General features: G+C 32.3%; 1 protein-coding gene across 2 annotated transcripts; it reads left to right on the top strand.

The window, feature by feature from the left end:
* Window positions 1-17: 17 nt before the first annotated feature.
* LOC134701193 (uncharacterized) lies at window positions 18-21,399 on the top strand. 2 transcript variants are annotated; one of them, XM_063562328.1, is made up of 6 exons: window positions 18-583; window positions 2,224-2,322; window positions 2,760-3,050; window positions 4,804-4,998; window positions 13,661-13,699; window positions 18,779-21,399. In XM_063562328.1, exons 1-6 carry the CDS (start codon window positions 67-69, stop codon window positions 19,603-19,605), a joined length of 1,968 nt encoding a protein of 655 aa, XP_063418398.1. In that variant the 5' UTR covers window positions 18-66; the 3' UTR covers window positions 19,606-21,399. The 2 variants fall into 2 exon arrangements, with proteins under 2 accessions (XP_063418398.1, XP_063418399.1); XM_063562329.1 differs by lacking the exon at window positions 4,804-4,998.
* The last annotated feature ends 6,451 nt before the right edge of the window (window positions 21,400-27,850 follow it).

The following is a 27,850-nucleotide window of genomic DNA, read 5'->3' as shown; positions in this document are numbered from 1 at the left end:
GCATTTCTACTTACAGTAACACACGTTGTTGACGATAATAGTGATAACAGAGAACGTTATTCAAGAATGTCACTGGCTATCATTGATACCTTTCCAAATATCTGTAGAGATATCATCCGATCAATTATTTCTCCAAGAAAATTGTACCAAATGTGCATTGAACATCTACCCAGTTTTTCGACTGATCAAAAAACTTGTTTACATAAGATACACTTGTCAAATGCGTATGATTCATTGGACATTTCATTAATCTATAAATTGTTGAGACAATTTTCGTTGGTTCCTCCGCCTACAAAAGGATGGGGAAATATACCAGACAAAGTAGATATAAAATTGTCAGATGACATAGAGCGCATACGTCTCTGCAGAAATCAATTAGCGCACCGATGCAGTACAAACATTACAAAGGTGGAATTTGATAATTACTTCGACCAGTTTCGTGATATTGGCCATAGAATAGATCTCAACTTTTTCAAAAAAACAAACTATGAGTATAACATTAATGGACATAAGACGTGTAGGATGGATACACAAATGGAGACCAAATATATCAACACCTTAAAGGAGCTGGAAAACTTAAGATGTGAGTTAATATGTAACATTCAGCAAAGTTATTCCTTGTTGGAAATACATAAAATTCCATCGTGTCTCGTAAACGGTGAGCAAAGTCCAGGATTATTTTTTGTATTTACGTGTCACAGTATTTGCACGTAAGGGAACCCGTGGGCATGCGCAAGGTTCAATCATGCCCCGTAAAGGCAAATTTTCACACTCTGTGTACGTTAGGGAACGTCAGAAACGAAAAGCTACGGTGTCAGTAAGTACCCTCAGAGAAGGGGTAATGTTTTCCCTGCCCAGCATACCCTAATTGTCTAATGGCAGTCCTTATCTCCCCTTTACTTTAACCCAGTCGACCTACTTTCCAGAACTTACCTTTTGCATGCACCATCTACCTTTGGAATACAGACATTAGTTCGTCATCTCCTTATCTTGTACAGGTTATTACAATTTCTACCACTGGAGTACAAACAAAAAGTTCATCATCTATTTGTCTTGTCTATGTTAATATATCTTCACTTTTGTTGTGTTTTAAGCGGCTGAATTTGATTAAAACTTATTGCATTTAATACATTAAGAGATGTCCTGTTACACGTGACTTAAAAAATTGATTACTATTTAACCAGATGAATCAGTAATAACTAGTTGAATTCCCCTTTTTGTCCATTGCGAATCCTTCTGTCCGGCGAATGAGGTGTTTTATTTATTAAAGCATCACTGATGCGTGTTATAAAGATGAAACGCATATTTAGCGTACACAATTTTTATGCTGGCATCTACATGTAATATGAATTTGATTAATGTGTTGTAAATAGTACCAGTCCAGAGTTTTTATTACGTTTCTATGTGTACATGCCATCTGGTATAACCAGTAGATTCTAATACACACACATGCTGTTATTTTATCGACTGAACGACGTAGCAGTCGATTCCGTCCAATACTTTTATTTGGAAAAAGCCACACATTATTAATTATTTAGCTGTTTTAAATTCTTAAAACCTACACATACTGTTATTATCCTCATTATATACTGAAAATGTTGATAATTGATACAAATATGTCACGATAAAAATAACAATTTATCAGCTATCTTTTTTTAAATCGACATCTGAATTTATTGAAATTTCAGTTATTGAAATATAATAAGTAATCTAGTTCAACGTTTGTATAACTCAAAATCTGTAAATATATTAATTGAAGTCTGTGTTTGTATATATCATACTTTCGCAAAACGCATCTTCGAGACTCATTTTAAAATTTAAAGTCACCAGAGTTAATTTTATATAAATTTAAAAAAATAAGTTATTCAATCAATATTTAAATATATAAGAGCTATTTGGTTGTTCACTATGATAACTCTTTCTATATTTAGTGGTAAGTTTTGTAAATATATTTGTTTAAATATAGTATGAATTTTTTTTCAAAAACTTTACTGGAGAAAGGCTTAGCAAATAGAGCTGAGTTAATCTATTTCTGGAGGAAAACATTCTTAGAATTTTGAAAAATTCAATGTTAGGACTTTATATCTTTTCTGTGAGATTCGAAAAACGTCCAATAAAGTCTGGAGTAAAGTGAAACAAATACAGCTCAGTTAATTTTATTTCTGGAGTAGAAAATTATTAGTATTTTAAAAAATGTAATGATAGAATTTTATATCTTTTCAGTGAGATTTGAAAAACATCCAATAAAGTTTTACTGGGGAGAAAGTTTTGAAAGATGTTTGGTGAATCTAAGATCAATGTTGAAGAGCGAAACATTAGAGGGTAGGTAAAATTCCTAAATGCATCAACTTAAAAAAATATATATTTCACATTTCACTGGTAGCAGCTTTATCATATTCAGATTAGGTAAATAAGCTGCTGAATGCATAGACAGAGACAGACATATACTGATCAAAATAATTAACCTACAAACAGAAACTGTGTGAAGATAAATTTCAATTAATTAATTTCGAAGTTAAACATTAGTGGTTAATATCAACACCACAAAATATATCTTAACACATGTAATAATTGAATTTCATTTTTTTCTGCCAATGATTTTTTTCTTTAAAAACACAAGTATTGTACGACCACACAATTTCCTTTTCTTGTGAGAAAATATATAATTATCAAACAGAAAAATATACGAATATTAATGGTGTTTATACCTTTTCGATTGTCTGGACTCTCATATTGTATATGGTCATTCTTTTGTGTAGAAAGACGACGAAAAGTCCGTGTACAAATCATCTTTCAGAACGAGGCTGATACCGATAGAACCATTGACATCCTTAATTCCATTAAAGACGAGATAAATGACAACTTAAGTGGTATAGAATTTATCGTTGCTACAAAAGGGAGCATAGTTCTAACTGCAGATGTATTGGTGGAAATACTCGAAATAGATGAATTATTTCAATCCACCCTGACTTTATTTCTGAGAAAGCTTCTGGAACGAATACCTACCTCCAATACTGAAAGTATTGATATGCTTGTGTTACCTGTCGAAGGTTTGTAATTAATTGCAATAAGAAATTGGAACCGACATTTGATAAAAAAAATATGTTCGGCGGCTCCGTGTTGGTATGAAGTTTAACTAAATGCAAGCATTAACTCAACTTAACAGTAAATTATTGATAAGTTGAAGCTTGTGTTACGTCAAATGGCGAATATTTCACACATAATAAACACAAGAACAAATTGACAATTGGCACGATATATAAGTTCTGCCAGATAGATTGACCCGAATGAAAGTCTTAACTTTGACAGACAGGGAACACGAGCCATATAATGACTGATTAAGAATTGTTAAAAAAACGCTGAGAATTTTCCAACCGGAGGGAGTTGCTAAATTATGCTTTCCACACTGCAAAACGGACATTTGATTTGTGTACACAAGTTTACCATAATGGTTGCAATAACATGTATTCCTAACTCCAACGGGTCAAAATTTAAATTAAAGATAAAGATGAATGGGTCTATGAAGACACATGCTACATCGATTTGTAAAGACCAAAATTTTGCTAAGCACCTGTCTTACCTTCATGACAAATGTGTTTTCCCCACAGCAAATTCATTAAACATCGCTTTTGTATCTATGCATATCACCCCATTTGGAATTTACTGACCCAATATATACCGTATTAGGTCACTAGCACACTTTGCAACTAATACTATCAACTTATTGATAGACATGATAAATGAATCAGATATTGACAACATACATGGAACTCAAACATATACCCCTATGACACTTACGAAAGAGGTTATCCTAAATAATTATAGGTCCGATCTGGATACAGAACAAAAATTCAAAGATATGTTAGAGAACATACATAATAAATATCTATTCTCTTTCAATAGTATAACAACATTTGTCTTTTCTATCCGATACTCTAGCATGTGATTTGTATTCCCCATTTTAAACTAAATGACAATTGGGAAGAAGTTGACTTGCTTTGTTTTATAGAAACAAAATCCTTTGTTTAGGAAGGGGTAACTCGTACTTTGTAAGGTATTACTCTGATTCGAACAAAACCATTTCTGAAACTGTCATTATCAAGATGGGTGAATCATTTACGATATAGTTTTAACGTTTGTAGGGCGATTATGTTTAACAAACAATTGGCATCCACGGAGGAACCAGCTATGCCGCACTTCTTGTCGACTTGATCATTTATTATCAAATTTTCACATAACGTTTCATTGCAGATAAGAACATAACCATCCCTGGAAGTTAGCCAATTAAAGTTTCATCTCTTTTCATCTGTGTACAATAATTTGTAACCATGTAACCTCAAGTTCCAAAATATTCTATAGAAACACCAAATAAAACATAATGGTGTTTTGAAACACCTCAGATATATGTCTATGACACAGAAATTATTTATTGCAATGAAATGTAGAATTAATTGCCTAAAACTTTTAAATTCAAGGGAATATTTTTTTCGACCCTTTTTCGTATGCAACGGGATGTGACGTACTATAATTAATGGTATCGATCTATATCATGTTTCATACTAAATAATAGATATTTAAATGCTAAAAAGAAAAATTTAACCAATTCCATATTTGAACAGAAATCAGTAGATTAGTCTTCAAATTCAAAGAAATGAAGCGAACACAGTAAGCGATTGAATACAATTTGATTTCAGCACAAAATATACATTTGTAATGAAGAGCTTGACGTCAAAAAAACGGTGTACCACTATATAAACCCGACTGCTAGAGGCATTATTTTTTTTCTTAAATTTTACCTTATAGATTACACGCAATGGAAGGTATCAAACACCATTGGAGAACCAGTTTGCCTAAACTTTGATATAGAGGCTGGGTTCTTCGAAACCGACGATCAAATAGAAGAACAACTGAGACAAATATCGGACGGCATCTCAAAAAATTCAAACGGATGTGGAACAAGCATTGATATTTCTGCAAGCCTCCTACCTATTTGTCTTGGTAACTAATTTATCGCTTTAAATTTTATCATTTTCTAAAATGCAATTTCGTTTAATTCTTTATTTATACAGATAAATCCTTTAGTGTAATTAATTTTTTCATATTAGTCCTGTATTCTTTCTGAGAGCCAATAACAGAGTCTTTTTGACAAAATATCTAACTTCGACCTCATAAGACTGTACGGTGGCGTTCTACAGGATTAATATATATATATATATATATATATAAACTATGATACCTTTATTTACAAATAAAATAAATAACTACCAAAAGCTGAATGAGAACAAATACATCTGCAGGAAGACTACAACGAGATCAAAATGAAACTAAATTATCTGGCGTTATACACCAATGTGTGCTGTCAAAATGTTCTCGATGGCGTTGCATCATCAGGAATTGACAATTCGTAACGATATAACTGTACCCTTGAATTTTTCATCTGTTTTTTTTTATTTAAAAGCCCACAGTCAAAACAAATTACTTCAGATTACTGAAAACAAGTATTGATTTTACTCAAATCAAGTAAAAACAATAGTTATTGCTAGTAATGCCTTAGTAATTAAATTTAAGTAGTTTTTCGATGTATCTTAAGTAATTCTTTAAAAAAATCCTAAGTATTTTTTGTTCTTTATAATTAGTATATCTTTTTATTATAGTAAGGAAATATTCTCATTTCCTTTCATAAATGTCAATCGTTCAAGTATTTTAACAAACCTATTATACGTTTTGTTCAATTCAAATTTGAATGAGTTCCAGCCAATTTAAAAAAAATAGCCTACCAAAAGTCAAATGAAACGTTAATTCTGATTGACTGAATATTTGTTCAGTCCCAAATCAAAAACGACCAATTAAATACAGGAAATATGATATAATTTTGTACATTTATAATACATAGTTAATTTAGTAAGATTTACTCATGTAACTAAGTTAACATTATACAAATTATATCAAACATTAATAATGACAATTTGAAAATATTTTGATATGAAAATTATTTGAGTAATGACTAGTAATCATGGTAATTCTGGAACTAAGTAATTCAATATTTTAAGTATTTTAAAGTATTATCTAAAAACAGGCTACTATTTCAATTTTGAATAATTCGTAATTATGGGATTTGCATAATGTTTTGTGCTCAAAATTTTCAATGAACTCCATGTTTATTCTGGATTATAGTTTTTTAAGCATTGCATATAACTTTTCATGCATACAATGTATTATGTATAGATAGTATTGTGCGCAGCACAGACTATTCTATTGGACATGTTGTATCTTCTATGTAATGGAACTTATAAAAAATGCAAATCAAACAGACCTATAAAAATCTAATTGCACGTGTTGGTTTAATCTATTCATAGCTTTATTCTGTATTATGTTTACATCGCTTATATGTTCATTTGATGTCAAATCGATAGTTAATTAGATGGCGTCTTGACTAAAATTCACACGAAACGAACCAACATATTCTCTACCCCTGCTCTGTAAATAGTTTCCTTTTGGACTTTTGGTAGTTTGAATAAATGTTTTACATTGTTATAAATCAAATATGAGAATTTGAGTGAAATATGTGACCATGAATTCGACATCTAGTGCCCGTTTAGGGTTCTTGAACAACTTGGTCCTACCTATTATGTAATGAAGTAATTACCCAAGATGTCATTCAGCTTTCTTGGTCCGATATTGATACATGTATCCACCTATTTGATTGAATGTAAGACGTCGTTATGGGGGTCTTAGTTTGGGCAATCATGACACCACTAGGTGTGTAATACGACAGGGAAAACCTTAAAATATGCTTTATCTTATTATATACCTTCAAAAAGTACTATTTTCTGGAAAGATTTACATCCTATTTTACCATTCTCACCATAGCGGAACATTATTTTCTGATGAGTTCAGGTTTAAATAAGCCCGACGGCTCTTTATGATGTGAATTAAAAATCACTAATTAATCTAGAAATAAACGTTAAAAATAATTATGCAGGCACAATACATAAACCCTCAATCTAACCAAGTGAGCCAAAGATCTGTCATAACTCAACTAGTTAGACTACCTTGATATCTCCAGGTCTACAACACTCTTCACACTTTTTATTTTTTTGGGGGATGCATACCATTCATCGGAGCAGCTCACATGCCCACAACTGTACAACCCCGAGACTTTCACCCAGAATTCTCTAGCTAGTCACCTAGACATGCCACGGTCATCTTATGACCTCATGACCATATTAAACTGCCAGGCACATACTTGTGTATATAAGTAGCAAAGGCTCGAAGCGCCATTGTTGTGAAAATCCATGAATGGTACCAGCGGGAAGCGAATCCACAATATCGAGATCTAAAGGCAGTGCTCTAACCAATTGAGCCAAAAAAGATCTTCCCTCAACTAGATAGACTACCTTCATATACATGTATCTAGGTGTACAGTACCAGAGACATATAATACAATAGATTCGCAACTCTAGTAGAATCCAAGTAACCATAAGTGAAATCACGTGAGACAGGACGTGATTGGGATTATGATGTGACCTGGAATGAATATGAGAAAATTCCGCCATTTTTGTTAAGAGAGACGATACGCTGAAAGATCTGTTTTCTCGTTTATGTCGATTGTTTTCACAGCTAAAACATGTAAGTATATTCAAAGGATACATCTAACTAGTTGTATCAATTTGTTAACACTATAATGAGCTGAGACAGATGATGATAATAATCAAATGCAGACCAGTTTAAATTCGGTCCATTCAGCCTCCCCATTTAATTGCTGTAAAACCGGCGTGGCCCACCTTTTTTTTTTATAAAACATAGAAATTATCGAATAAATATGCAATATTATTATAGTGTTATTCTACTCCAGATTGTTATCCCGTTAAAGTGATACTATTTTCGTATATTTTGATCAAATAGTGTTTTCATGAAATACCATCAAAGGTGATTTATTTTTTTCACATTGATACCCAAATACAGCTATGCAAGAATTACCTTTTTTTCATAAAACTTAGAAATTATCAAATAAATATGCAATTTAATGAGCCTGTATTAATTCCAAATGTTATTTTGTTAAAATAAAATCAGCGGGGCATATATTTGTATACCATGAACATGTACACATTATTTTCTTTTCTTTATTTATTTTAGCACCCGATCATTCTTCATCTTGTCTTTACTTTCCTGATTTCAATTCATGCACTTATTCCAATACTCTATTATATGAGTGTAGGACAGTGTCAGCAAGTCACAGGACAAAAAGTCATTATTCATTTTTTCTGATTATTTTCTTGAAACAAAAAAAAACGCTTTTTTTCTATTCTTGAACTATTGTATATAAACCAACTTTGTAAACAAAAATAATCAAAAACATATCAAAGATGATCGAATAATTGTTAAAAAACAAAATGTCAAACTGGTTTGGCACTTAAATGGTGCCATACTATCTTTCTTTTGCATGACTAAAATTAAATCAACCTTCTTTCTCAAATATAATGACACATTTCTTAAACTTTAATTTGAATATATGTATTAAAAGGTAAATATTTCTTTTATATATACAAACAATTATTTGTATATTTTTTGTCCTACCAAATTTGTGACTTTCTGTCCGTTTAACTTTTGTAAACACCTCAAAGTGCCAGACCCTCATTATAAACTCATTTAAGACCCTCATGAGATCTACAAAATATATAGAAGCAGAGACTAAATAAAGTTGATGTCAGCAACTTACATTGTATGTTCACTATACGACTTTTAACAATTGACAAATATATCAAATATTTGGAGCAAGCTTGAAAGGTCTCATTACAAAATGAAGTTTATAATAGATTTAGGATAATAAAAACCCGCAGAATGTTTTATGACATTATCACATACATGTAGGAAGTAAAGTTTACAAGTAAGACAAAAACAAAAGTATGCCAAAGAGGAAAAGATGTAGTAAGTTAACAAAAGGAGTTAAAAAGAAAGTAGTCCTCGATCCTGTACAGCTGTTGGTACCATTATGGAGGAGATATTTGATGCCGTTTCAATTCACACTGAAAATGAAAAGGATCATCCACCTATGACACATTTCTGATCGAGTTTGTACGTTCTGTGAAAATTGTATGTCTATCAATAACACTCAGACCACACTAATGCAGCAAAAGAACAGCCATTTGAGAGTGAAAAATATGTACATGTACGAATGTTGAATGTGATTGTCATGCTGATTTTTTTCTGGCACCAGTGAAAGGCATAGAGGAACTAATTACACAAGAAATTGAGATATCTGCAGTGAATGCGAAACACAATCATCATGAAGAACCCTGTCCTTCTGCCTTTAAGACTTTATGCAACGTATTACAAGTTAGCATCAATGATACATATATATTTAGCTGTACAGATACCGATATTTTCATAGTTGAACTGTACCAGATCAGTTGAAGGGAAATGAGCATAAAACTCTGTTATTATTGACAGTAACATTATAAATGAATATTTGATAATAAAAATATTATTTATATCTGGAATGATTTGTATTCTCTTATATCTTGGTTTAATCATTGACAAAGGATGGAATCATATATAGTAATAGTCTAAATGTAGATATATTGTATACATAAATACAGTTTCTGATTCACAGTCTGACTGGTCCTTTTCATTTTATAATACTGGAATGTATGTCAGTGTTTTTTTTGCAGATGTAATTTGGTTTGTCCAAATGCCACACCAAATTGTTTGGTTTATAGGTTATATAGACATGATAGATATGCGTACTGTGGGGAAAACAAACAAGAACATAAAATTGAACGGCTTCTGATAATGGTGAAATCTATGATCATGCCTTTATTATGTTTGTGCCTTTCCAAAGTAAGGAGCCTGTAATTCACTTGTGGTTTGTAGCTGTATATCATATTTGGAATTTTTGTTATTATTTTGTACATAAATCGGGCCGTTTGTTTTCTTGTTTAAATTGTTAAACCTTTTTCATAAATAGACCTTATATAGTTGACAGTGCATTATGAATTTTACTCATTGCTAAGAGCCTTATGGTTACCTAAAGTTGTTAATGTCTGTGTCAATTGGTTTCTTGTGGAGAGTTAAATATTATATTACATATACTGTACAGAAAAGAAATGTCATACACTCGCACATCAATATACAAAAAATATAAAAAATATTTGCCACTGGATGTAAGGCAACCATCAATTAAATCAGCCTTATATACAAAAAAAGGTAGACACATTTTCGTGCAGTTTGATTAGTAAAAGAAAAAGGGTTTTAACTAACAAATCAAGTCAAATAGTTGTAAAACTATTTACACATGTGCATGTATGTTTCAAAACTGAAAAGAGATTTTAACTAGTTTAAAAGTAAAAAAAAAAAGGAAACATTCAGATATCAATATGACATTTAAACTGGTGTATGCTCTGAAGTCAACTTGCCAAGTTAACAGAAGTTAAACATAGTAAAATGTTTCTTCTTACACAAATTGTTACATGAAAAGGCAACAATACCTGCTGCTGTGAGTTTTGATCGTATATTTAGCAGCTCCTTACGCTTAAAATATGATTTAATATTTTTGTATTCGACGTCAAAAGTGAGACTTATATTTCCATTTTCTATTAAATGTTAGTTCTAACCAAATACACAATCCTTGATCTCAAATTATTTAACTAATTATGTTAAGGTAGATGGGGTGTCTTAATTATAATCCATAGAATTTCTTAATAATTTGGCAAAATGTAGTTTATATCTCGCTTGTTTAAGAACATTAATAAAAAGAATGGGTCACCGGATTAGTTTTCGCACGACAGGTTGTGCAAATTGTCAAATTTTGTATAGATTATGCATAGAAAACCCAATTTTCGGTCATAAAACGAAAGCCACACCATAGCATTTGGAGATAAAATATGAGAAGATAGCTCAAATATTATTCTTTCAGATAAGAAGAAGAAAAAATGGGGTCACCGAACTCGTTTTCTTGCTACATAATAAAATGGGTAAATTCCTAACACATTCTATTGTAAATTTACCACAATCTGAATTATCTGCCCTTGCATTTGAGTTGTCTCCCCTTATTTTGCAAAGTAAGAAACAAATGAATCAGACAAAATTAGTTGTGTTTTGGTAAAATACAACCATAAATATGATAAAGCATGGTATTTTCTATATCATAATGAAAAATCTTACACACAAATTACCTACTTATTTCAAAATTTGCACATTTAATCAAAACTCTAGACCTTGTTTTCTAGTATTTCAAAATCCAAAATGGAGAAAGACACCCTAACTTCCTTAAATTTAACACTGAAACAGTTAATTTATGCTTGAACATTAACCCTTACTTCGAGTACTTTTAATACTTTGATAAAAACTCTATTACCAAAAGAGATCTCGCGAGGTTTAAATCTGGCCTTGTGCTATTAAGGGATTTCACCGAGTTGCCAATCTCTTGTATGATATGTCTCTGACAGTACTAATAAGAATATTTTCGTCATTTGATCATTTATCAGAGTAAAATATATACATTGATGTAAAAAATTAAAGACTGGCACGACTAGAGCACGACATTGTTATACATGTACATGTTGAACGAATGTCCGTACATTGGTTGACGTATGATTTCCTATACAGTGTTAAACAATAAGATTTTCAAAATCCTACAGACGAACATATTGAATCTAGCTTGTTTAAAAAGTGTTATGAAAAAATTTGCATTATTAAATTCATCTCGCACAATGATTCTTTATCGTAGCGAGCATTAACAAGACTTAACATTCTTTGTTTTGAAAGTTGAAATGTACATTTTGTACATCAACGACGATGGAACTTTAAAAAGGAAAAAGTAAAAACACAAAAATACCGAACTCCGCGGAAAATTCAAAAAGGAAAATCAAAAATCAAAAGGCAAAATCAAAAGTCCAAACACATCAAACGAATGGGTAACAACTGTCATATTCCTGACTTGGTACAGGCATTTTCTAATGTAGAAAATGGTGGATTGAACCTGGTTTTATAGCTAGCTAAACCTCTCACTTATATGACAGTCGCATCAAATTCCATTAAATTGTCAACGAAACTATAATTCTTAAAAACGCACGATACTTCACAAACGAATTAAATATTTAAGTAAATAAATGTTTGAATTGAAGTGGGGAAAAAATGACCTTACAGGTCATTATATTATGCCTTAAAGCATATTTCCTTGAAACTTTATATCGTCCAGGTTGTTGATCTATCGTTCCGAACAGCAAATAACTCAATATACGGTATAGAAAAATAAGTAATCATTGCCTGTAAAAACAGTATATAGGGCAAGAAAAGATTAACAATTCTTTTGTTAGAAGGTCTTAAATTATGAATATAACATTCTCATTGACTTTTCTAATTTCCAAATTGTAAACAAATTTGCATTTCATTTAAGAGTTATTAAGTAACATAACACAAATCGACGAAGATCAATTGGTATAAATTTTTAGCTAAAAGATCAGTGACATGCATAATATAAAAGAGCACAAATTTAGAACAAATGTAATAGTCACCCCTAAAAGTATGTGAACTGGTATGTAGGGCTTTGGGATTTGACGACCACATATTGGCGGTAAATGATATATAACCAAAACTTTAGCTTTGCAAAAGACCAACTACGGCTTGCGTATAGCAATCTTACAAGAATTTTACTACAGAAAGCGTGGCATTTTACCACAATAATCTTCTTATTTTACCTCCCTATTCTGTTCTGATGTGCGTGCGTATTCAAACATCCTGCGCAGCAACCTTGCGACAAAAACATCCCTCCTAAAATAGAAAGCTATTTTTTTCTATCCCGGCTCATGCAACTCCTACTTACCAGATCACTGTAAAAGTAATGATATCATGGTATGATCTCCAGTATTATAACATTTCCTCTTATTATTGAAATATTAAAATGCCCTTATGTCCATCAACATAGTTTAAGTCAGAAAGAATATACCACAAAACTAAAAATTTGACACTACAAACCACAGAATAGATTTTCTTAATGATAAACAATTCATTAATTCTAGATTGATTCATAGTTCTCTAATTAACGAAAAGTGGCAAATATTTCACTAATGTTCATGATGATTGATTTAATGAGTGTTTAACGTCCAATAGCAATTATTTAAATCATGTACAGGACGAAAACAGATTAACACTAGATACAATAGGCCTGTTTGCGGCAATGCGCAATAACGGCCGAAGAAATTGCAATTGGAAAATGAGGGTTTATTAGATAGGCACAGAAAGATGCCATGTAACAGGCATACTATGGACCCCTCGAAGATTTGTTAAAATGGTCCTTGCAGAGTGTGTGACATTCTCTCTACATGAGTCTTCTTTGTCAATATCACCATTTTTACTTGTACATCCCGCGGTCAAAATGGCGTCCCACCTTTTCAAGTGATTAACTGATAATCTAAACAATCCCTATTATAGTATTCAAATTGTTTTTCCAATCATTCTAGAGGTATTTACGGACAGTGGCAAATGTTTATTTTATTCGAATGACGAGCACAAGTTTACAAGTTAACAATAAACTCATCTTAGATACCAGGACTACATTTTGTATATACACCAAACGTGCTATTGTAAAATTGTGGACAATAAAACAAATCCATTTTAATTTAATGTATTATTTGTTAAAAAATCAATTCATCTTTTTCAGAAAATGAAGAAGCATATGTCCATTCACTTTTGCTTGACGGTAAGTTTAATATGTGACAGAAAATGTCTGTAACACCTGAGGGTCAGTTGGATAGGCGACAGAAAATGTTGTCCACTCATAACGAATGTTTACTTTGAGTGTACCTTTGCCTCTCTTTAGTCTTGGCAACATGATTGAATGTAAGTTATTATTGGAATTGAACATTTGTTGAACTAGCTTAAATACAAGTAACTGCAAGTATTCTCAAATATGTATTTTGTGTCTTTTTAGTTTGCGTTAGGATTATTTTATCAATCTGAGGAGAAATGCATATATCAACTGATTTTATAGTTTTGTCCTATATATATTGAATTGTCACACATCTGATCGTAGTTTGGAAGAGAGTTTAGCACCAGCTAATATGTGTAATCCCACCACAATTGGTATGGTTTGCTGCAGTTCGTGGTATTTTTTTTCTTTTATTATTTCGGACATTAATCACGCTGCTAGATTTCTTGTTTGAATCGTGTAAAATTTGTAATTTTGTGATTTTTAATCTCCTACTACATGGTATAGCTTTTGCTAATTGTTGAAGGTCGTACGGTAACCTATAGTTGTCAACTTCTGTGCCATGTTGTCTTTAGTGGAAATATGTTTCATAGGCAATCATACTACATCTTTTAATTAATACATTAAGACGAGAATTCGTATTCATGCAAAGTCTCTTATCCAATTGCAAAATCAAAAGGTCGAACACATTAATGAAAGGAATATAATTTGTCATATACCAGACTTGGTTGAGACATTTTCTTTTATGGAAAATGATGGATTAAACCTGGTTATATAGACTATGGCAAAATAACACAATGACCGGATGTATAAGTACCGAGCTACCCCAGAAACGGATAGTAATAGAATTGGACTGAACTGTGAGGGTTATCAATTTACCAAACAAAATAAAAGAAGACTATAACAGGTAATTCCGATGATGAATAACGTCTGTACATAGAATTGACACTCTATATATGACCATCATGTTGCTACATAATATTAATCAAAAAGGTCTTGGTATCTTCCGATGAACTTGTTAAGACAAAAGGAGAATACATTCTTTGACATAAGCCAGGAAGAGGTTATACCCCAATCATCAAGGGGGTTCATTATATCAATGGTATTGCATTTTATCAATGAGTACCCATATGACATATAATTTGTAGATTTTTTTTCTTTTGCCTTGAGATCATATTTCATATTCGGAAAAAGCACAGCATAAGAACACATTTAATTATCAACCCTAACAGTTGATATACTGGTTTGAAAGGCTTTGAGTTATTTACAGCTACAAAATGTTTTTAAAAATAGGCAAACTGAGGATCATTAAAACTACAGAAATTCGTATAAGAGTCATCTTATTCATTCACACAATTCTAATCTGATGTTGGTACGTATACATCCCGCAGATCCACCGGACAACTCGCAACAAAGCACCTCAAACCGAGATATAAATATCTGTACAAATTTCTTTACTCTGGATAAAGATGATCCCTTGAAATGCTTGCTCCAAGATATGTATGAGCGTTACCGAAAGACATTTTGTGCTAAAGTGCACAAAACTTTTATCTACCCCCCACCCCCCCTGATTAAAAACACACTTTTAGTTATGAAGAATGTCAGATCAAGAGAAAACAATACGAAATATTTCTCTATGGTTAGCTCATAAATAAAATGTCGAATTATTATTATTATTAATACGTCCAGTGGCAAATGTGTCGTTCATTTTCAAGACGGGAACATTTAAAAAAAAAATTCAACAGTTCTTTAAAGTAACGGAGTATCTATTCTTTCGACTAGTAAGAAGAACTGTTTAAAATCTGTATTAGTGTGGTCATCCGTTTGCGAATGCGCAAAGCTTCAATATCAATACAAGAGGCGCTGAAAGTGTCCCAGATGAGGTGTCGGATATCAGAAGCGCGTATGCAATGCGCGTTTTGAGAATTGGAGCTCGTGATTTATATTGAAAGATGTCATAAAGAAAACTAGAGAGAATGAAATTGCTTCAAAGCAAAAACATTCTGTATGAATGTCTCTGTCCCAAGAAAAGTTGCTGATTTACCCCATGGATGCAAAACGCATTCGGAAAAATTGACTAAATCAAAAATGCTAGGATTAACTATTTTTAAGTTCTACTTACATTTAAATCTATGAAAATGCACTGAAATCATAGATATACCTGGGCTGCTAATAGGATCACCTTTGTATGCTGTTTTATCTAGTAAACATTGTTTTCTAATATTTTTTTTTATATCGTTAATCACAATACTAATTAAGGGGCAGGATCTGATTATCCTTCCGGAGCAGCTGAGATCACCCCAGTGTTGGTGGGAGTCGTGTTACTTATCCTTTAGTTGTATATATTGTGTCATGTATACTATTGTTTGTCTGTTTGTCTTTCTCTTGTTTAGCCATGACGGTGTCAGTATGTTTTCGATCTATGCGTTTGACTGTTCCTCTTATATCGTTCGTCCCTCTTTTACACATACCAACCTGTTTCTTTTATTGCACGAGTTAAAATTCAATGAACATTTTATACAAAAAATCGCAGTCCCATTCCGATAGACGATGCTATCTTTAATTCCAACTTGATGATGATACGTTAAGAGCATGAACTAGACCTTCGAGTTTAGTCTGTTATTTATTTTTTACAAAAGTTTGATCAGTAATCAAATGAGCACCCGCGTTTTTTTGTTTGTTTCTATTTCAATTATTTTTTTTTAATTAAACGATATTAGACAATATTTCACATGTTCCAACTTGTATTTATCTCCTTAAAAACGTTAGAGGCATGAGGTTTTTATTAGTTGTTAGTGGCTTTGAACTAGCTGTCAGCTAACTGCGAGTACTCTCCGATCTGTTCATTGTGTCTTTTTGTGTCGGGATGTATAAATACCCGTCCACGTCCACTTTTATTTTTTGTCTATCTGATGAGTTAAGCCTTTTTCAACTGATTTTTATAGTTTGTTTCTTATGCTGTACTTTTATACCACTGTCCCAGGTTAGGGGAGGGTTGGGATCCCGCTAACATGTTTAACCCCGCCACATTATTTATGTATGTGCCTGTCCCAAGTCAGGAGCCTGTAATTCAGTGGTTGTTGTTTGTTTATGTGTTACACACTTGTTTTTTCGTTCATTTTTTTACATAAATAAGGCCGTTACTTTTTCTCGATTGATTTTTTTTACATTGTCTTATCGGGACCTTTTATAGCTGACTATATGCGGTATGGGCTTTGCTCATTGTTGAAGGCCGTACGGTGACCTATAATTGTTTATGTTTGTGTCATTTTGGTCTTTTGTGGATAGTTGTCTTTTTTATTATATCTTCAACATTATATTTTTGGCCGGACAAATATCTAAATACCCAATTAGACTATTTTTACGGCTATCAAAAAGTGCGTCACTATAAAACAGAAGCCCCTCTATATCATGGTACGTTGATAAGTGTCCTATACATACAGTATTCAACTGAAATTTGACTGCAAATGATGAAACGTTTGTCAACTAAGGTGTTTGTTTAACTGTGCAGAATGTACAGGTATTCAGCAAAATCTGGTCAGGTTGGGGATATTAATTCCGATGACTCGTGAATAATGAACGCAACGCTAGCTGTAATTTAAGAACCATTGTAACAACTATTTAAGGGCCCGTAGGTTCCTGTCCCTAACCAATATTCCCTCATAATCCAGTGGCAGTCTAAATTTTTGTCCGACCTTGTCCAGATAATCTCTTTTACATGACCGAATTGTTCTGTTCATTGTCTTTTTTTCATCCTGAACATGCATGAAGTATAAGTCACTGGACGTTAAGCAATCAGCAACCAAGAAACCAATCTTTACAATATCTCTTGTGTGTTTCTACTTTTATTCATTGAGACTAAGTTTTCACTTTGTCTAGTGGTTTTTATCAGTTGGTTCTGTGATTTCCGACAGAAAAAAAAACGAAATTCATATCCACAAAAAAAAACCATCAATATGCTGAATGAAGTTCATGGTAGAAAGGAATAAGCAGTCAGGGGCGTTACTTAAACAAGTTATTTTTTTTAATTACTTATATAAGTAATTTTCTATTTTAAAAATAATAAGATTACTTAATAGAGTTATTTTAATTTTCAATCGAAACATAGACTAAATGTAGTTTTCATGATTTTAAACAACATTTGATATCATAAAATAAAGAATTTATCAGATTAGAAAGGAGTATAGAGATAAAGGGTTACTTTGAAAATAATGACAAAAATATTACTTGAATCAGTTATTTTAGACATTTTTGAAAAAAATAGCAATTACACTTATCTAAGGCACATATGTAATTGATTAAGGTCCAAAATTATAAATAACCTCAGGTCTTAATTAATTCACAAGTATCTATCTATTTATATCAGTCTACCTTCAAGATTTTAGAGAAAAATGATAATTTAATAGTCCCAAGAGACCAATCTTTGACCCAGAAGCGTCGGTATGAAAGATAAGTGCGTCAGAAAGTTCATTAGTGTTTCTAAAGAATTAGTTTTTATATATCAAGGGAAAAATAGCCAGATAACTGTGAAAATTGGTTAAAGCTAGTTAAATCTGTATTCTTGGACACCTATAAAAATAATATTCAGAAAAATAACTTATATAAGTTATATTTAAATAAGCCTCGTTTTCAACATTACTTGTATAGGTAATTTTAATTGTTACTTGTTTAAGTAATGCCCCTGACTGATAAGGAAGCAATATAAACATTGGATAGTTTTGTCCAGTACATGACTTGATTAGCACATTTCTCTTGTTTGTAATCTCTTTCATTTATCACTACATGAATTAGGAGAAGATTCGTTGTGGAAATATTTTTTTTTCAAAACCGGATGAAAGGAATATTCTGTCAACTCTAACTACAGGGTAATGTACAAAGGTGAAAATAAAGCCGCCGAACAATGATAGGCATGTGTAGCAAACGATGAAAAGGAAGTCAATCCGAAAAATATCCTACCCCTCCCCCCATTTTCCCAATTAACATTTTAAAGTGTACATAACCAAGAGATATGTTACGAAATTAAATCCATGTTTTCAGGTATTGGTTGAATGCCTTATTTTTCTTTTTCAGAAAATACAACAACCACAGAAGAATCATTTACTCAAGCTCAAACACCCGTCAAATACAACCTTCCTGTTTCTGTCTCTTTGCGTAAACAAATAAATATTAAAAACTCAACGCATGAAAGTCTGGACATTACTAGCTGTATCAAAATAGTCAATACATTAGTGTTTACCGACTACGGGAATAACCGACTTATTATTTGTAATTCAGACGGTACTGATATCCATCACATTTCTCTATCCTATAAACCACATTATTTAACAGAGATAGATAGTAACACTATAGCAGTATCCTGTAGTGACAGTACCATACTGATAATAAATATATCTACAGGTTCTGTCACCAGTACAATCAACACCAGTGATGACTGCTGGGGAATATCATATAATCTTAATAACCTGTACGTTGTTATTGATGAGAGTATAATACGTGTGATGGATCTGACAGGTAAAGTAATACGTACTATAACGGTACCTTCAGACCTTATCACCGACATTACAGTAGACAGAAACAGGTTGGTCTGTATAGACACTACATCAATATACTGCTGCTCGTTAGATGGACAGTTAATGTGGAAGTTTAAAAATGATAAGTTTCAAGATTTAGTTCGTGTGACAACAGATAATGCGGGAAATGTATATATGACAATGTATTACAACACCAGCACAGTAATAGTTGTATCAGATGATGGTAAACATCATAGAGAACTTCTTACTGAATCTGATGGATTGAGAATCCCGCGTGGAATTTATTTTGACAAAAGCGAAAATAGTCTGCTTGTTTGTAATGATTATGATGCTTTTCTTTTTGACGTCAAACAACAAAAGAAATAAACAAATAAATCTTTTAGGCCATGAGTTTATATGGACTCGGATCTGTTTGTGTATTTCGTCATCCAAAAAAAAACCTTCTGTTTACTTTTGTTTTATTTTCTATCTACCCTTTTAAACTGATTGTCAGGATTTATACAGTTGTCGTCGGTATTTAGGTTACAGACAATATTACCACATTTGTTATGTAGATGTTTGGTGTGCTCAACGATTTGTGTGTCAACAAATCAACTGTAAATCAACTGTAAATGGGAATGTAAAGTAATGCTGTAAAGATGTGTTGTTCTTTGATACACATCCACTAACTGTGTGATGTTTGAAGAAGAAAACAACATTTAAATTATAGTGCATGATCTCTTTTAAAACCATTTATATATTGTTTAAGATAACTTTTTTATTTAAGTCATATGCGTCAGCATTATTTTGGTATTCGAAACAAATATTCTATACGAATGTGTTGGTTTTAAATACAATCAAAACAGATTAATAATTGTATTGTGTAGTTGGGTTGCTTTCTCATTGACTGGTACGCTGGTTTTCATTTCAGTTCTTTTTTTTTCGTCCTGAAAAAAAACTAACATTCAATATAGACTGCACATTTGTTCTCGTACTAAATAGGCATGACATATTGGCCACTTGACGACACATAACAGATTAAGCTATTGGAAGTTCTATGAATATTAAACTGTATGACATGTTTTACGTGTATTCGTGTGTTCGTATTTAGAAAATAGGGAAGTATATATAAAAAAGTAAGATGTGGTATGATTGCTAATGAGACAATTCTCCTCAAGAAACCAAAATGACACAGAAATTAACAACTATAGGTCACCGTACGGCCGTCATCAATGAGCAAAGTCCATACCGCATAGTCAGCTATAAAAGGCCCCGAAATGACAGTGTAAAACAATTCAAACGAATAAAACTAATAGCCTCATTATATATATAAAAAAATTAACGAAACACAAAAATGTAACACATAAACAAACGATAACCACTGAATTACAGGCACATATAAACATAATGTGGCGGGGTGAAACATGTTGTCAGGATCCCAACCCTCCCCTAACCTGGGACAGTGGTATAAGAGTACAATATAAAAACTCATCAGATGGACAACAATAGAAGTCGACGTGGCCGGGTACTTGAACATCCCAACATAAAAAGACACCTGAGAGTCCTCGCAGTTAAGTGACAGCTAGTTTAAAGCCATTAACAACTAATAAAACAAAATCATGCATCTAAGACTAAATTATCAGTCTGTATTTATCCAACATCCAATGAATTTAGTGTAAAGACGTTATAAACAGTCAGAGAAAAACATGACCTTGTGCAATGCCAAGATGCAGGTATCGACAGATTGTAGATCCATGAATGTGTGTATGTATACATTACCTTATAATGACTTCCCGGTTCAGCTAGCAAGCAAACTAACCAAACATATTACCTTTACCTACACCCTCAATGCAATAGGCTGTACTTAGTTCATTCGATTCAGATTTGTTTACATAGAGTCTTTCGAAATGAATTATGGGTTTGTGTTATCACCCGAATACACATTCAACTTAATCAATTATGATTTATATCACAGAATTCCTACAATACTATCTTAAAAATTCAAAATTTGATTTTAACTAAATGCTTGTAGTTGTTCATGTTTGTAATACATGATTACCGCTTTCTTCATGTAACACAATGTGTAATGTTTGGATTTTAACCCTAAGCGAGTGTTTTGCGTTTGCAATACAGATCATTATAGAAAGTCTAATCATATGAGTGTATGTCTTTAATCTTAAACTGTCCTCAATATAAAAACTTTAAAATTTAAGTTTGTCATTATTATTCTTCAGTTCATTGTCCCTTATATCATTTACAACAACCAAACACAACCTCATGTCTATTCTGGTAGACATAAATGTACAAAGAACCTCAATTTTCTCCTGTCTAGTCCTATATTTACCGCTAAACGTTGTGGAAACCACCTTTTATATTTCACATCCTTGCGAAAACTAAGGCCAGAAAAAGAAAGCCAAAGTGGTATACGTCAATGACATTATACGCAAACGAAAAATGATATGTAAAATATACGTCAGTGATATAGTACATCATGACCACAAAACATGAGAAAAAGTTGTGATATATGTGAATGAGACAGTAACAAAACTACAAAAAAGGAAAACAGGTTAGTCATTGATCAAATGTATTCGTTCAGTGGCGTATATTCAAAATTTAGTCCTGATGATGAGTTTATTTATGTTCACTTGAGTTGATATGTCTTTTGATTGAGTTAAGACATGTTAATTAATATATTATAATGTGCAATTGTTTGCACCTCTCCCTAGTCAGGAATCATCTGATGTTCAGTATTTTTCGATTGTTGTCGTGGTTCATACGCGTTTCTCGTTTTTTCTTTATATTAGACCGTTAGTTTTCCCGTTTAAATGGTTTTAAACAAGTAATTTCTGAGGCACTTTATAGATTGCTGTTCTATGTGAGACAAATCTCCGTGTTGAAGACCGTACTTTAACCTATAAAGGTTAACTTTTATAAATTCTGGCTTTTATGGAGATTTGGCTAATTGGCACTCATACCACATCTTCAATGAGACTATACCCTTACGACGCAGATACAAAAAAAGATGGTAAATGTACGCCAATGAGACAACACCCTTACGACGCAGATGATTAAAACATATGTAATATACGTCAATGAGACTATTCCCTTACGACACAGATAATACAAAGTATTGAATATACATCAATGAGACTATACCCTTAGGACGCAAATAACAAAACGATGTGGAATATACGTCAATGAGACTATAACCCTACGACTTAGATGATAAAAACATATGTAATATACATCAATCATGTCAATGAGACTATACCCTTACGACGCAGATAATAAAAAGATTTGGAATATACGTCAATGAGACTATACCCTTACGACACAGATAATAAAAAGATGTTAAATATAAATCAATGAGACTATACCCTAACGACGCAAATGATAAAACGATGTGTAATATACGTCAATGAGACTTTACCATTACATCGCAGATAAAAAAAAAGATGTGGAATATACGTCAATGAGACTATGTCTTTACGACGCAGATAATGAAAAGATGTGGAATAGACGTCGATGAGACTATAAACTTTCGACGCAGATAATAACACGATGTGGAATATACGTCAATGAGACTATACTCTTACGACGCAGATATCATAAAGATATGAAATATACGTCATGGAGATTATACCTTTACGATGCAAAAAATAAAACGATGTGACATATACGTCTATGAGACTATACCCGTATGAAAGAGATAATAGAAAGATGTGTGATATACGTCAATGAGACTCTGCCCTTACGACGCAGATAATTAAAAGATATGGAACATACGTCAATGAGACTTTCCCCTTACGACACAGATTATAAAAAGATGTGGAATTTACGTCAATGAGACTATATCCTGGAACAGATAACAAAAAAGATGTGAAATATTTGTCTGCGAGACTTTACCCTTATTACACAGATAAGAAAAATTTGTGGAATATATGTCAATAAGAATATACTCTTACGGCGCAGATATTAAAAAGATGTGGAATATACGTCACTGAGACTATACCCTTACGATGCAGATATTTAAAAAATGTGGACAATACGTCACTGAGACTATGCTCTTAAGACGCAGATAATCAAAAGATTTAGAATATATATCACTGAGACTATACCCTTACGATGTAGATAATAAAAAGATGTGGAATATACGTCAATGATACTTTATCATGGAACAGATAACAAAAAAGTTGTGGAATATTCGTCTATGAGACTATACCCTAATTAAACAGATAACAGAAATATGTGGAATATATGTTAATAAGAATATACTCTTTAAACGCAGATATTAAAAAGATGTGGAATATACGTCAATGAGACTATACCCTACCGATGCAGCTAATAAAAGATGAGGAATATACATCAGTGAGATTATATCCTGACGACGGAGATAATAAAATAGATGTGGAATATACGTCAATGCGACAATTATCCTACGACGCAGATATTAAAAAGATGTGGAATATACGTCAATGAGACTATACCCTTACGAAACAGATAATAAAAAATGTTGAATATATGTCGCTGAGACTATACTGTTACGACGCAGATAATAAAAATATTTGGAATATACGTAATTGAGACTATTATCTTACAATGAAGATAATAAAAGATGTGGAATATACGTCAATGAGACTATACCCTCACGACGCAGATAATAAAACGATATGGAACATACGTCAACGAGACTTTCCTTTTACGACACAGATTATAAAAAGATGTGGAATATACGTCAATGAGACTATATCCTGGAACAGATAACAAAACAGATGTGGAATATTCGTCTTTGAGACTATACACTAATGACACAGATAATACAAATATGTGGAATTTACGTCAATAAGAATATACTCTTACGACGCTGCTATTAAAAAGATGTGGAATATACGTCACCGAGACTATACCCTTACGATACAGATAACTAAAAGATGTGGACTCTACGTCACTGAGACTATGCCCTTACGACGCAGATAATCAAAAGATTTGGAATATATGTCACTGAGACTATACCCTAAAGATGTAGATAATAAAAAGATGTGGAATATACGTCAATGATACTTTATCCTGGAACAGATAACAAAAAAGTTGTGGAATATTCGTCTATGAGACTATACCCTAATTACACAGATAATAACAATATATGGAATATATGTTAATTAGAATATACTCTTACAACGCAGATATTAAAAAGATGTGGAATATACGTCAATAAGACTATATCCTTACGACGGAGATAATACAATAGATGTGGAATATACGTCAATGCGACAATACTACTACGACGCAGATATTAAAAAGATGTGGAATATACGTCAATGAGACTATGCCCTTACGAAACAGATAATAGAAAGATGTGGAATATACGTCACTGAGACTAGAACCTTAAGACGCAGATAATAAAAAATGTTGACTATATGTCTCTGAGTCTATACTGTTACGACGAAGATAATAAAAAGATGTAGAATATACATCACTAAGACTATATCCTTACGATGTAGATAATAAAAAGATGTGGAATATACGTCAATGATACTTTAACAAAAAAGTTGTGGAATATTCGTCTATGAGACTATACCCTAATTAAACAGATAACAAAAATATGTGGAATATATGTTAATAAGAATATACTCTTACAACGCAGATATTAAAAAGATGTGGAATATACGTCAATGAGACTATACCCTACCGATGCAGCTAATAAAAAGATGTGGAAAATACATCACTGAGATTATATCCTTACGACGGAGATAATGAAATAGATGTGGAATATACGTCAATGCGACAATTCTCCTACGACGCAGATATTAAAAAGATGTGGAATATACGTCAATGAGACTATACCCTTACAAAACAGATAATAAAAAATGTTGAATATATGTCGCTGAGACTATACTGTTACGACGCAGATAATAAAAAGATTTGGAATATACGTAATTGAGACTATTATCTTACAATGAAGATAATAAAAGATGTGGAATATACGTCAATGAGACTATACCCTTACAACGCAGATAATAAAAAGATGTGTGATATACGTCAATGAGACTATACCCTCACGACGCAGATAATAAAACGATATGGAACATACGTCAATGAGACTTTCCTTATACGACACAGATTATAAAAAGATGTGGAATATACGTCAATGAGACTATATCCTGGAACAGATAACAAAACAGATGTGGAATATTCGTCTTTGAGACTATACACTAATGACACAGATAATACAAATATGTGGAATTTACGTCAATAAGAATATACTCTTTCTATGCAGCTATTAAAAAGATGTGGAATATACGTCACTGAGACTATACCCTTATTACACAGATAATAAAAATTTGTGGAATATATGTCAATAAGAATATACTCTTACGGCGCAGATATTAAAAAGATGTGGAATATACGTCACTGAGACTATACCCTTACGATGCAGATATTTAAAAAATGTGGACAATACGTCACTGAGACTATGCTCTTAAGACGCAGATAATCAAAAGATTTAGAATATATATCACTGAGACTATACCCTTACGATGTAGATAATAAAAATATGTGGAATATACGTCAATGATACTTTATCCTGGAACAGATAACAAAAGTTGTGGAATATTCGTCTATGAGACTATACCCTAATTAAACAGATAACAGAAATATGTGGAATATATGTTAATAAGAATATACTCTTACAACGCAGATATTAAAAAGATGTGGAATATACGTCAATGAGACTATACCCTAACGATGCAGCTAATAAAAAGATGTGGAATATACATCACTGAGATTATATCCTGACGACGGAGATAATAAAATAGATATGGAATATACGTCAATGCGACAATTCTCCTACGACGCAGATATTAAAAAGATGTGGAATATACGTCAATGAGACTATACCCTTACGAAACAGATAATAAAAAATGTTGAATATATGTCGCTGAGACTATACTGTTACGACGCAGATAATAAAAGGATTTGGAATATACGTAATTGAAACTTTTATCTTACAATGAAGATAATAAAAGATGTGGAATATACGTCAATGAGACTATACCCTTACAACGCAGATAATAAAAAGATGTGTGATATACGTCAATGAGACTATACCCTCACGACGCAGATAATAAAACGATATGGAACATACGTCAATGAGACTTCCCTTTTACGACACAGATTATAAAAAGATGTGGAATATACGTCAATGAGACTATATCCTGGAACAGATAACAAAACAGATGTGGAATATTCGTCTTTGAGACTATACACTAATGACACAGATAATACAAATATGTGGAATTTACGTCAATAAGAATATACTCTTACTATGCAGCTATTAAAAAGATGTGGAATATACGTCACTGAGACTATACCCTTATTACACAGATAATAAAAATTTGTGGAATATATGTCAATAAGAATATACTCTTACGGCGCAGATATTAAAAAGATGTGGAATATACGTCACTGAGACTATACCCTTACGATGCAGATATTTAAAAAATGTGGACAATACGTCACTGAGACTATGCTCTTAAGACGCAGATAATCAAAAGATTTAGAATATATATCACTGAGACTATACCCTTACGATGTAGATAATAAAAATATGTGGAATATACGTCAATGATACTTTATCCTGGAACAGATAACAAAAGTTGTGGAATATTCGTCTATGAGACTATACCCTAATTAAACAGATAACAGAAATATGTGGAATATATGTTAATAAGAATATACTCTTACAACGCAGATATTAAAAAGATGTGGAATATACGTCAATGAGACTATACTCTACCGATGCAGCTAATAAAAAGATGTGGAATATACATCACTGAGATTATATCCTGACGACGGAGATAATAAAATAGATATGGAATATACGTCAATGCGACAATTCTCCTACGACGCAGATATTAAAAAGATGTGGAATATACGTCAATGAGACTATACCCTTACGAAACAGATAATAAAAAATGTTGAATATATGTCGCTGAGACTATACTGTTGCGACGCAGATAATAAAAGGATTTGGAATATACGTAATTGAGACTATTATCTTACAATGAAGATAATAAAAGATGTGGAATATACGTCAATGAGACTATACCCTTACAACGCAGATAATAAAAAGATGTGTGATATACGTCAATGAGACGATACCCTCACGACGCAGATAATAAAACGATATGGAACATACGTCAATGAGACTTCCCTTTTACGACACAGATTATAAAAAGATGTGGAATATACGTCAATGAGACTATATCCTGGAACAGATAACAAAACAGATGTGGAATATTCGTCTTTGAGACTATACACTAATGACACAGATAATACAAATATGTGGAATTTTCGTCAATAAGAATATACTCTTACGACGCAGCTATTAAAAAAATGTGGAATATACGTCACTGAGACTACCCTTACGATACAAATAACTAAAAGATGTGGACTCTACGTCACTGAGACTATGCCCTTACGACGCAGATAATCAAAAGATTTGGAATATACGTTACTGAGACTATACCCTAAAGATGTAGATAATAAAAAGATGTGGAATATACGTCAATGATACTTTATCCTGGAACAGATAACAAAAAAGTTGTGGAATATTCGTCTATGAGACTATACC

Source organism: Mytilus trossulus, unplaced genomic scaffold (assembly GCF_036588685.1).
Source record: "Mytilus trossulus isolate FHL-02 unplaced genomic scaffold, PNRI_Mtr1.1.1.hap1 h1tg000233l__unscaffolded, whole genome shotgun sequence".
Lineage (NCBI taxonomy): Eukaryota > Metazoa > Mollusca > Bivalvia > Mytilida > Mytilidae > Mytilus > Mytilus trossulus.
The sequence above is the reverse complement of the archived record's forward strand: the minus strand, read 5'-3'. Positions and strand labels throughout refer to the sequence as shown.

Excerpts from the sequence above, each read along its gene's own strand:
- LOC134701193 (XM_063562328.1), top strand. The coding sequence starts at position 67 with ATGTCACTGGCTATCATTGATACCTTTCCAAATATCTGTAGAGATATC. Across the intron at positions 3,051-4,803 it reads GCTTGTGTTACCTGTCGAAG|ATTACACGCAATGGAAGGTA; the intron begins GTTTGTAATTAA and ends TTTACCTTATAG. Across the intron at positions 4,999-13,660 it reads CCTCCTACCTATTTGTCTTG|AAAATGAAGAAGCATATGTC; the intron begins GTAACTAATTTA and ends CATCTTTTTCAG.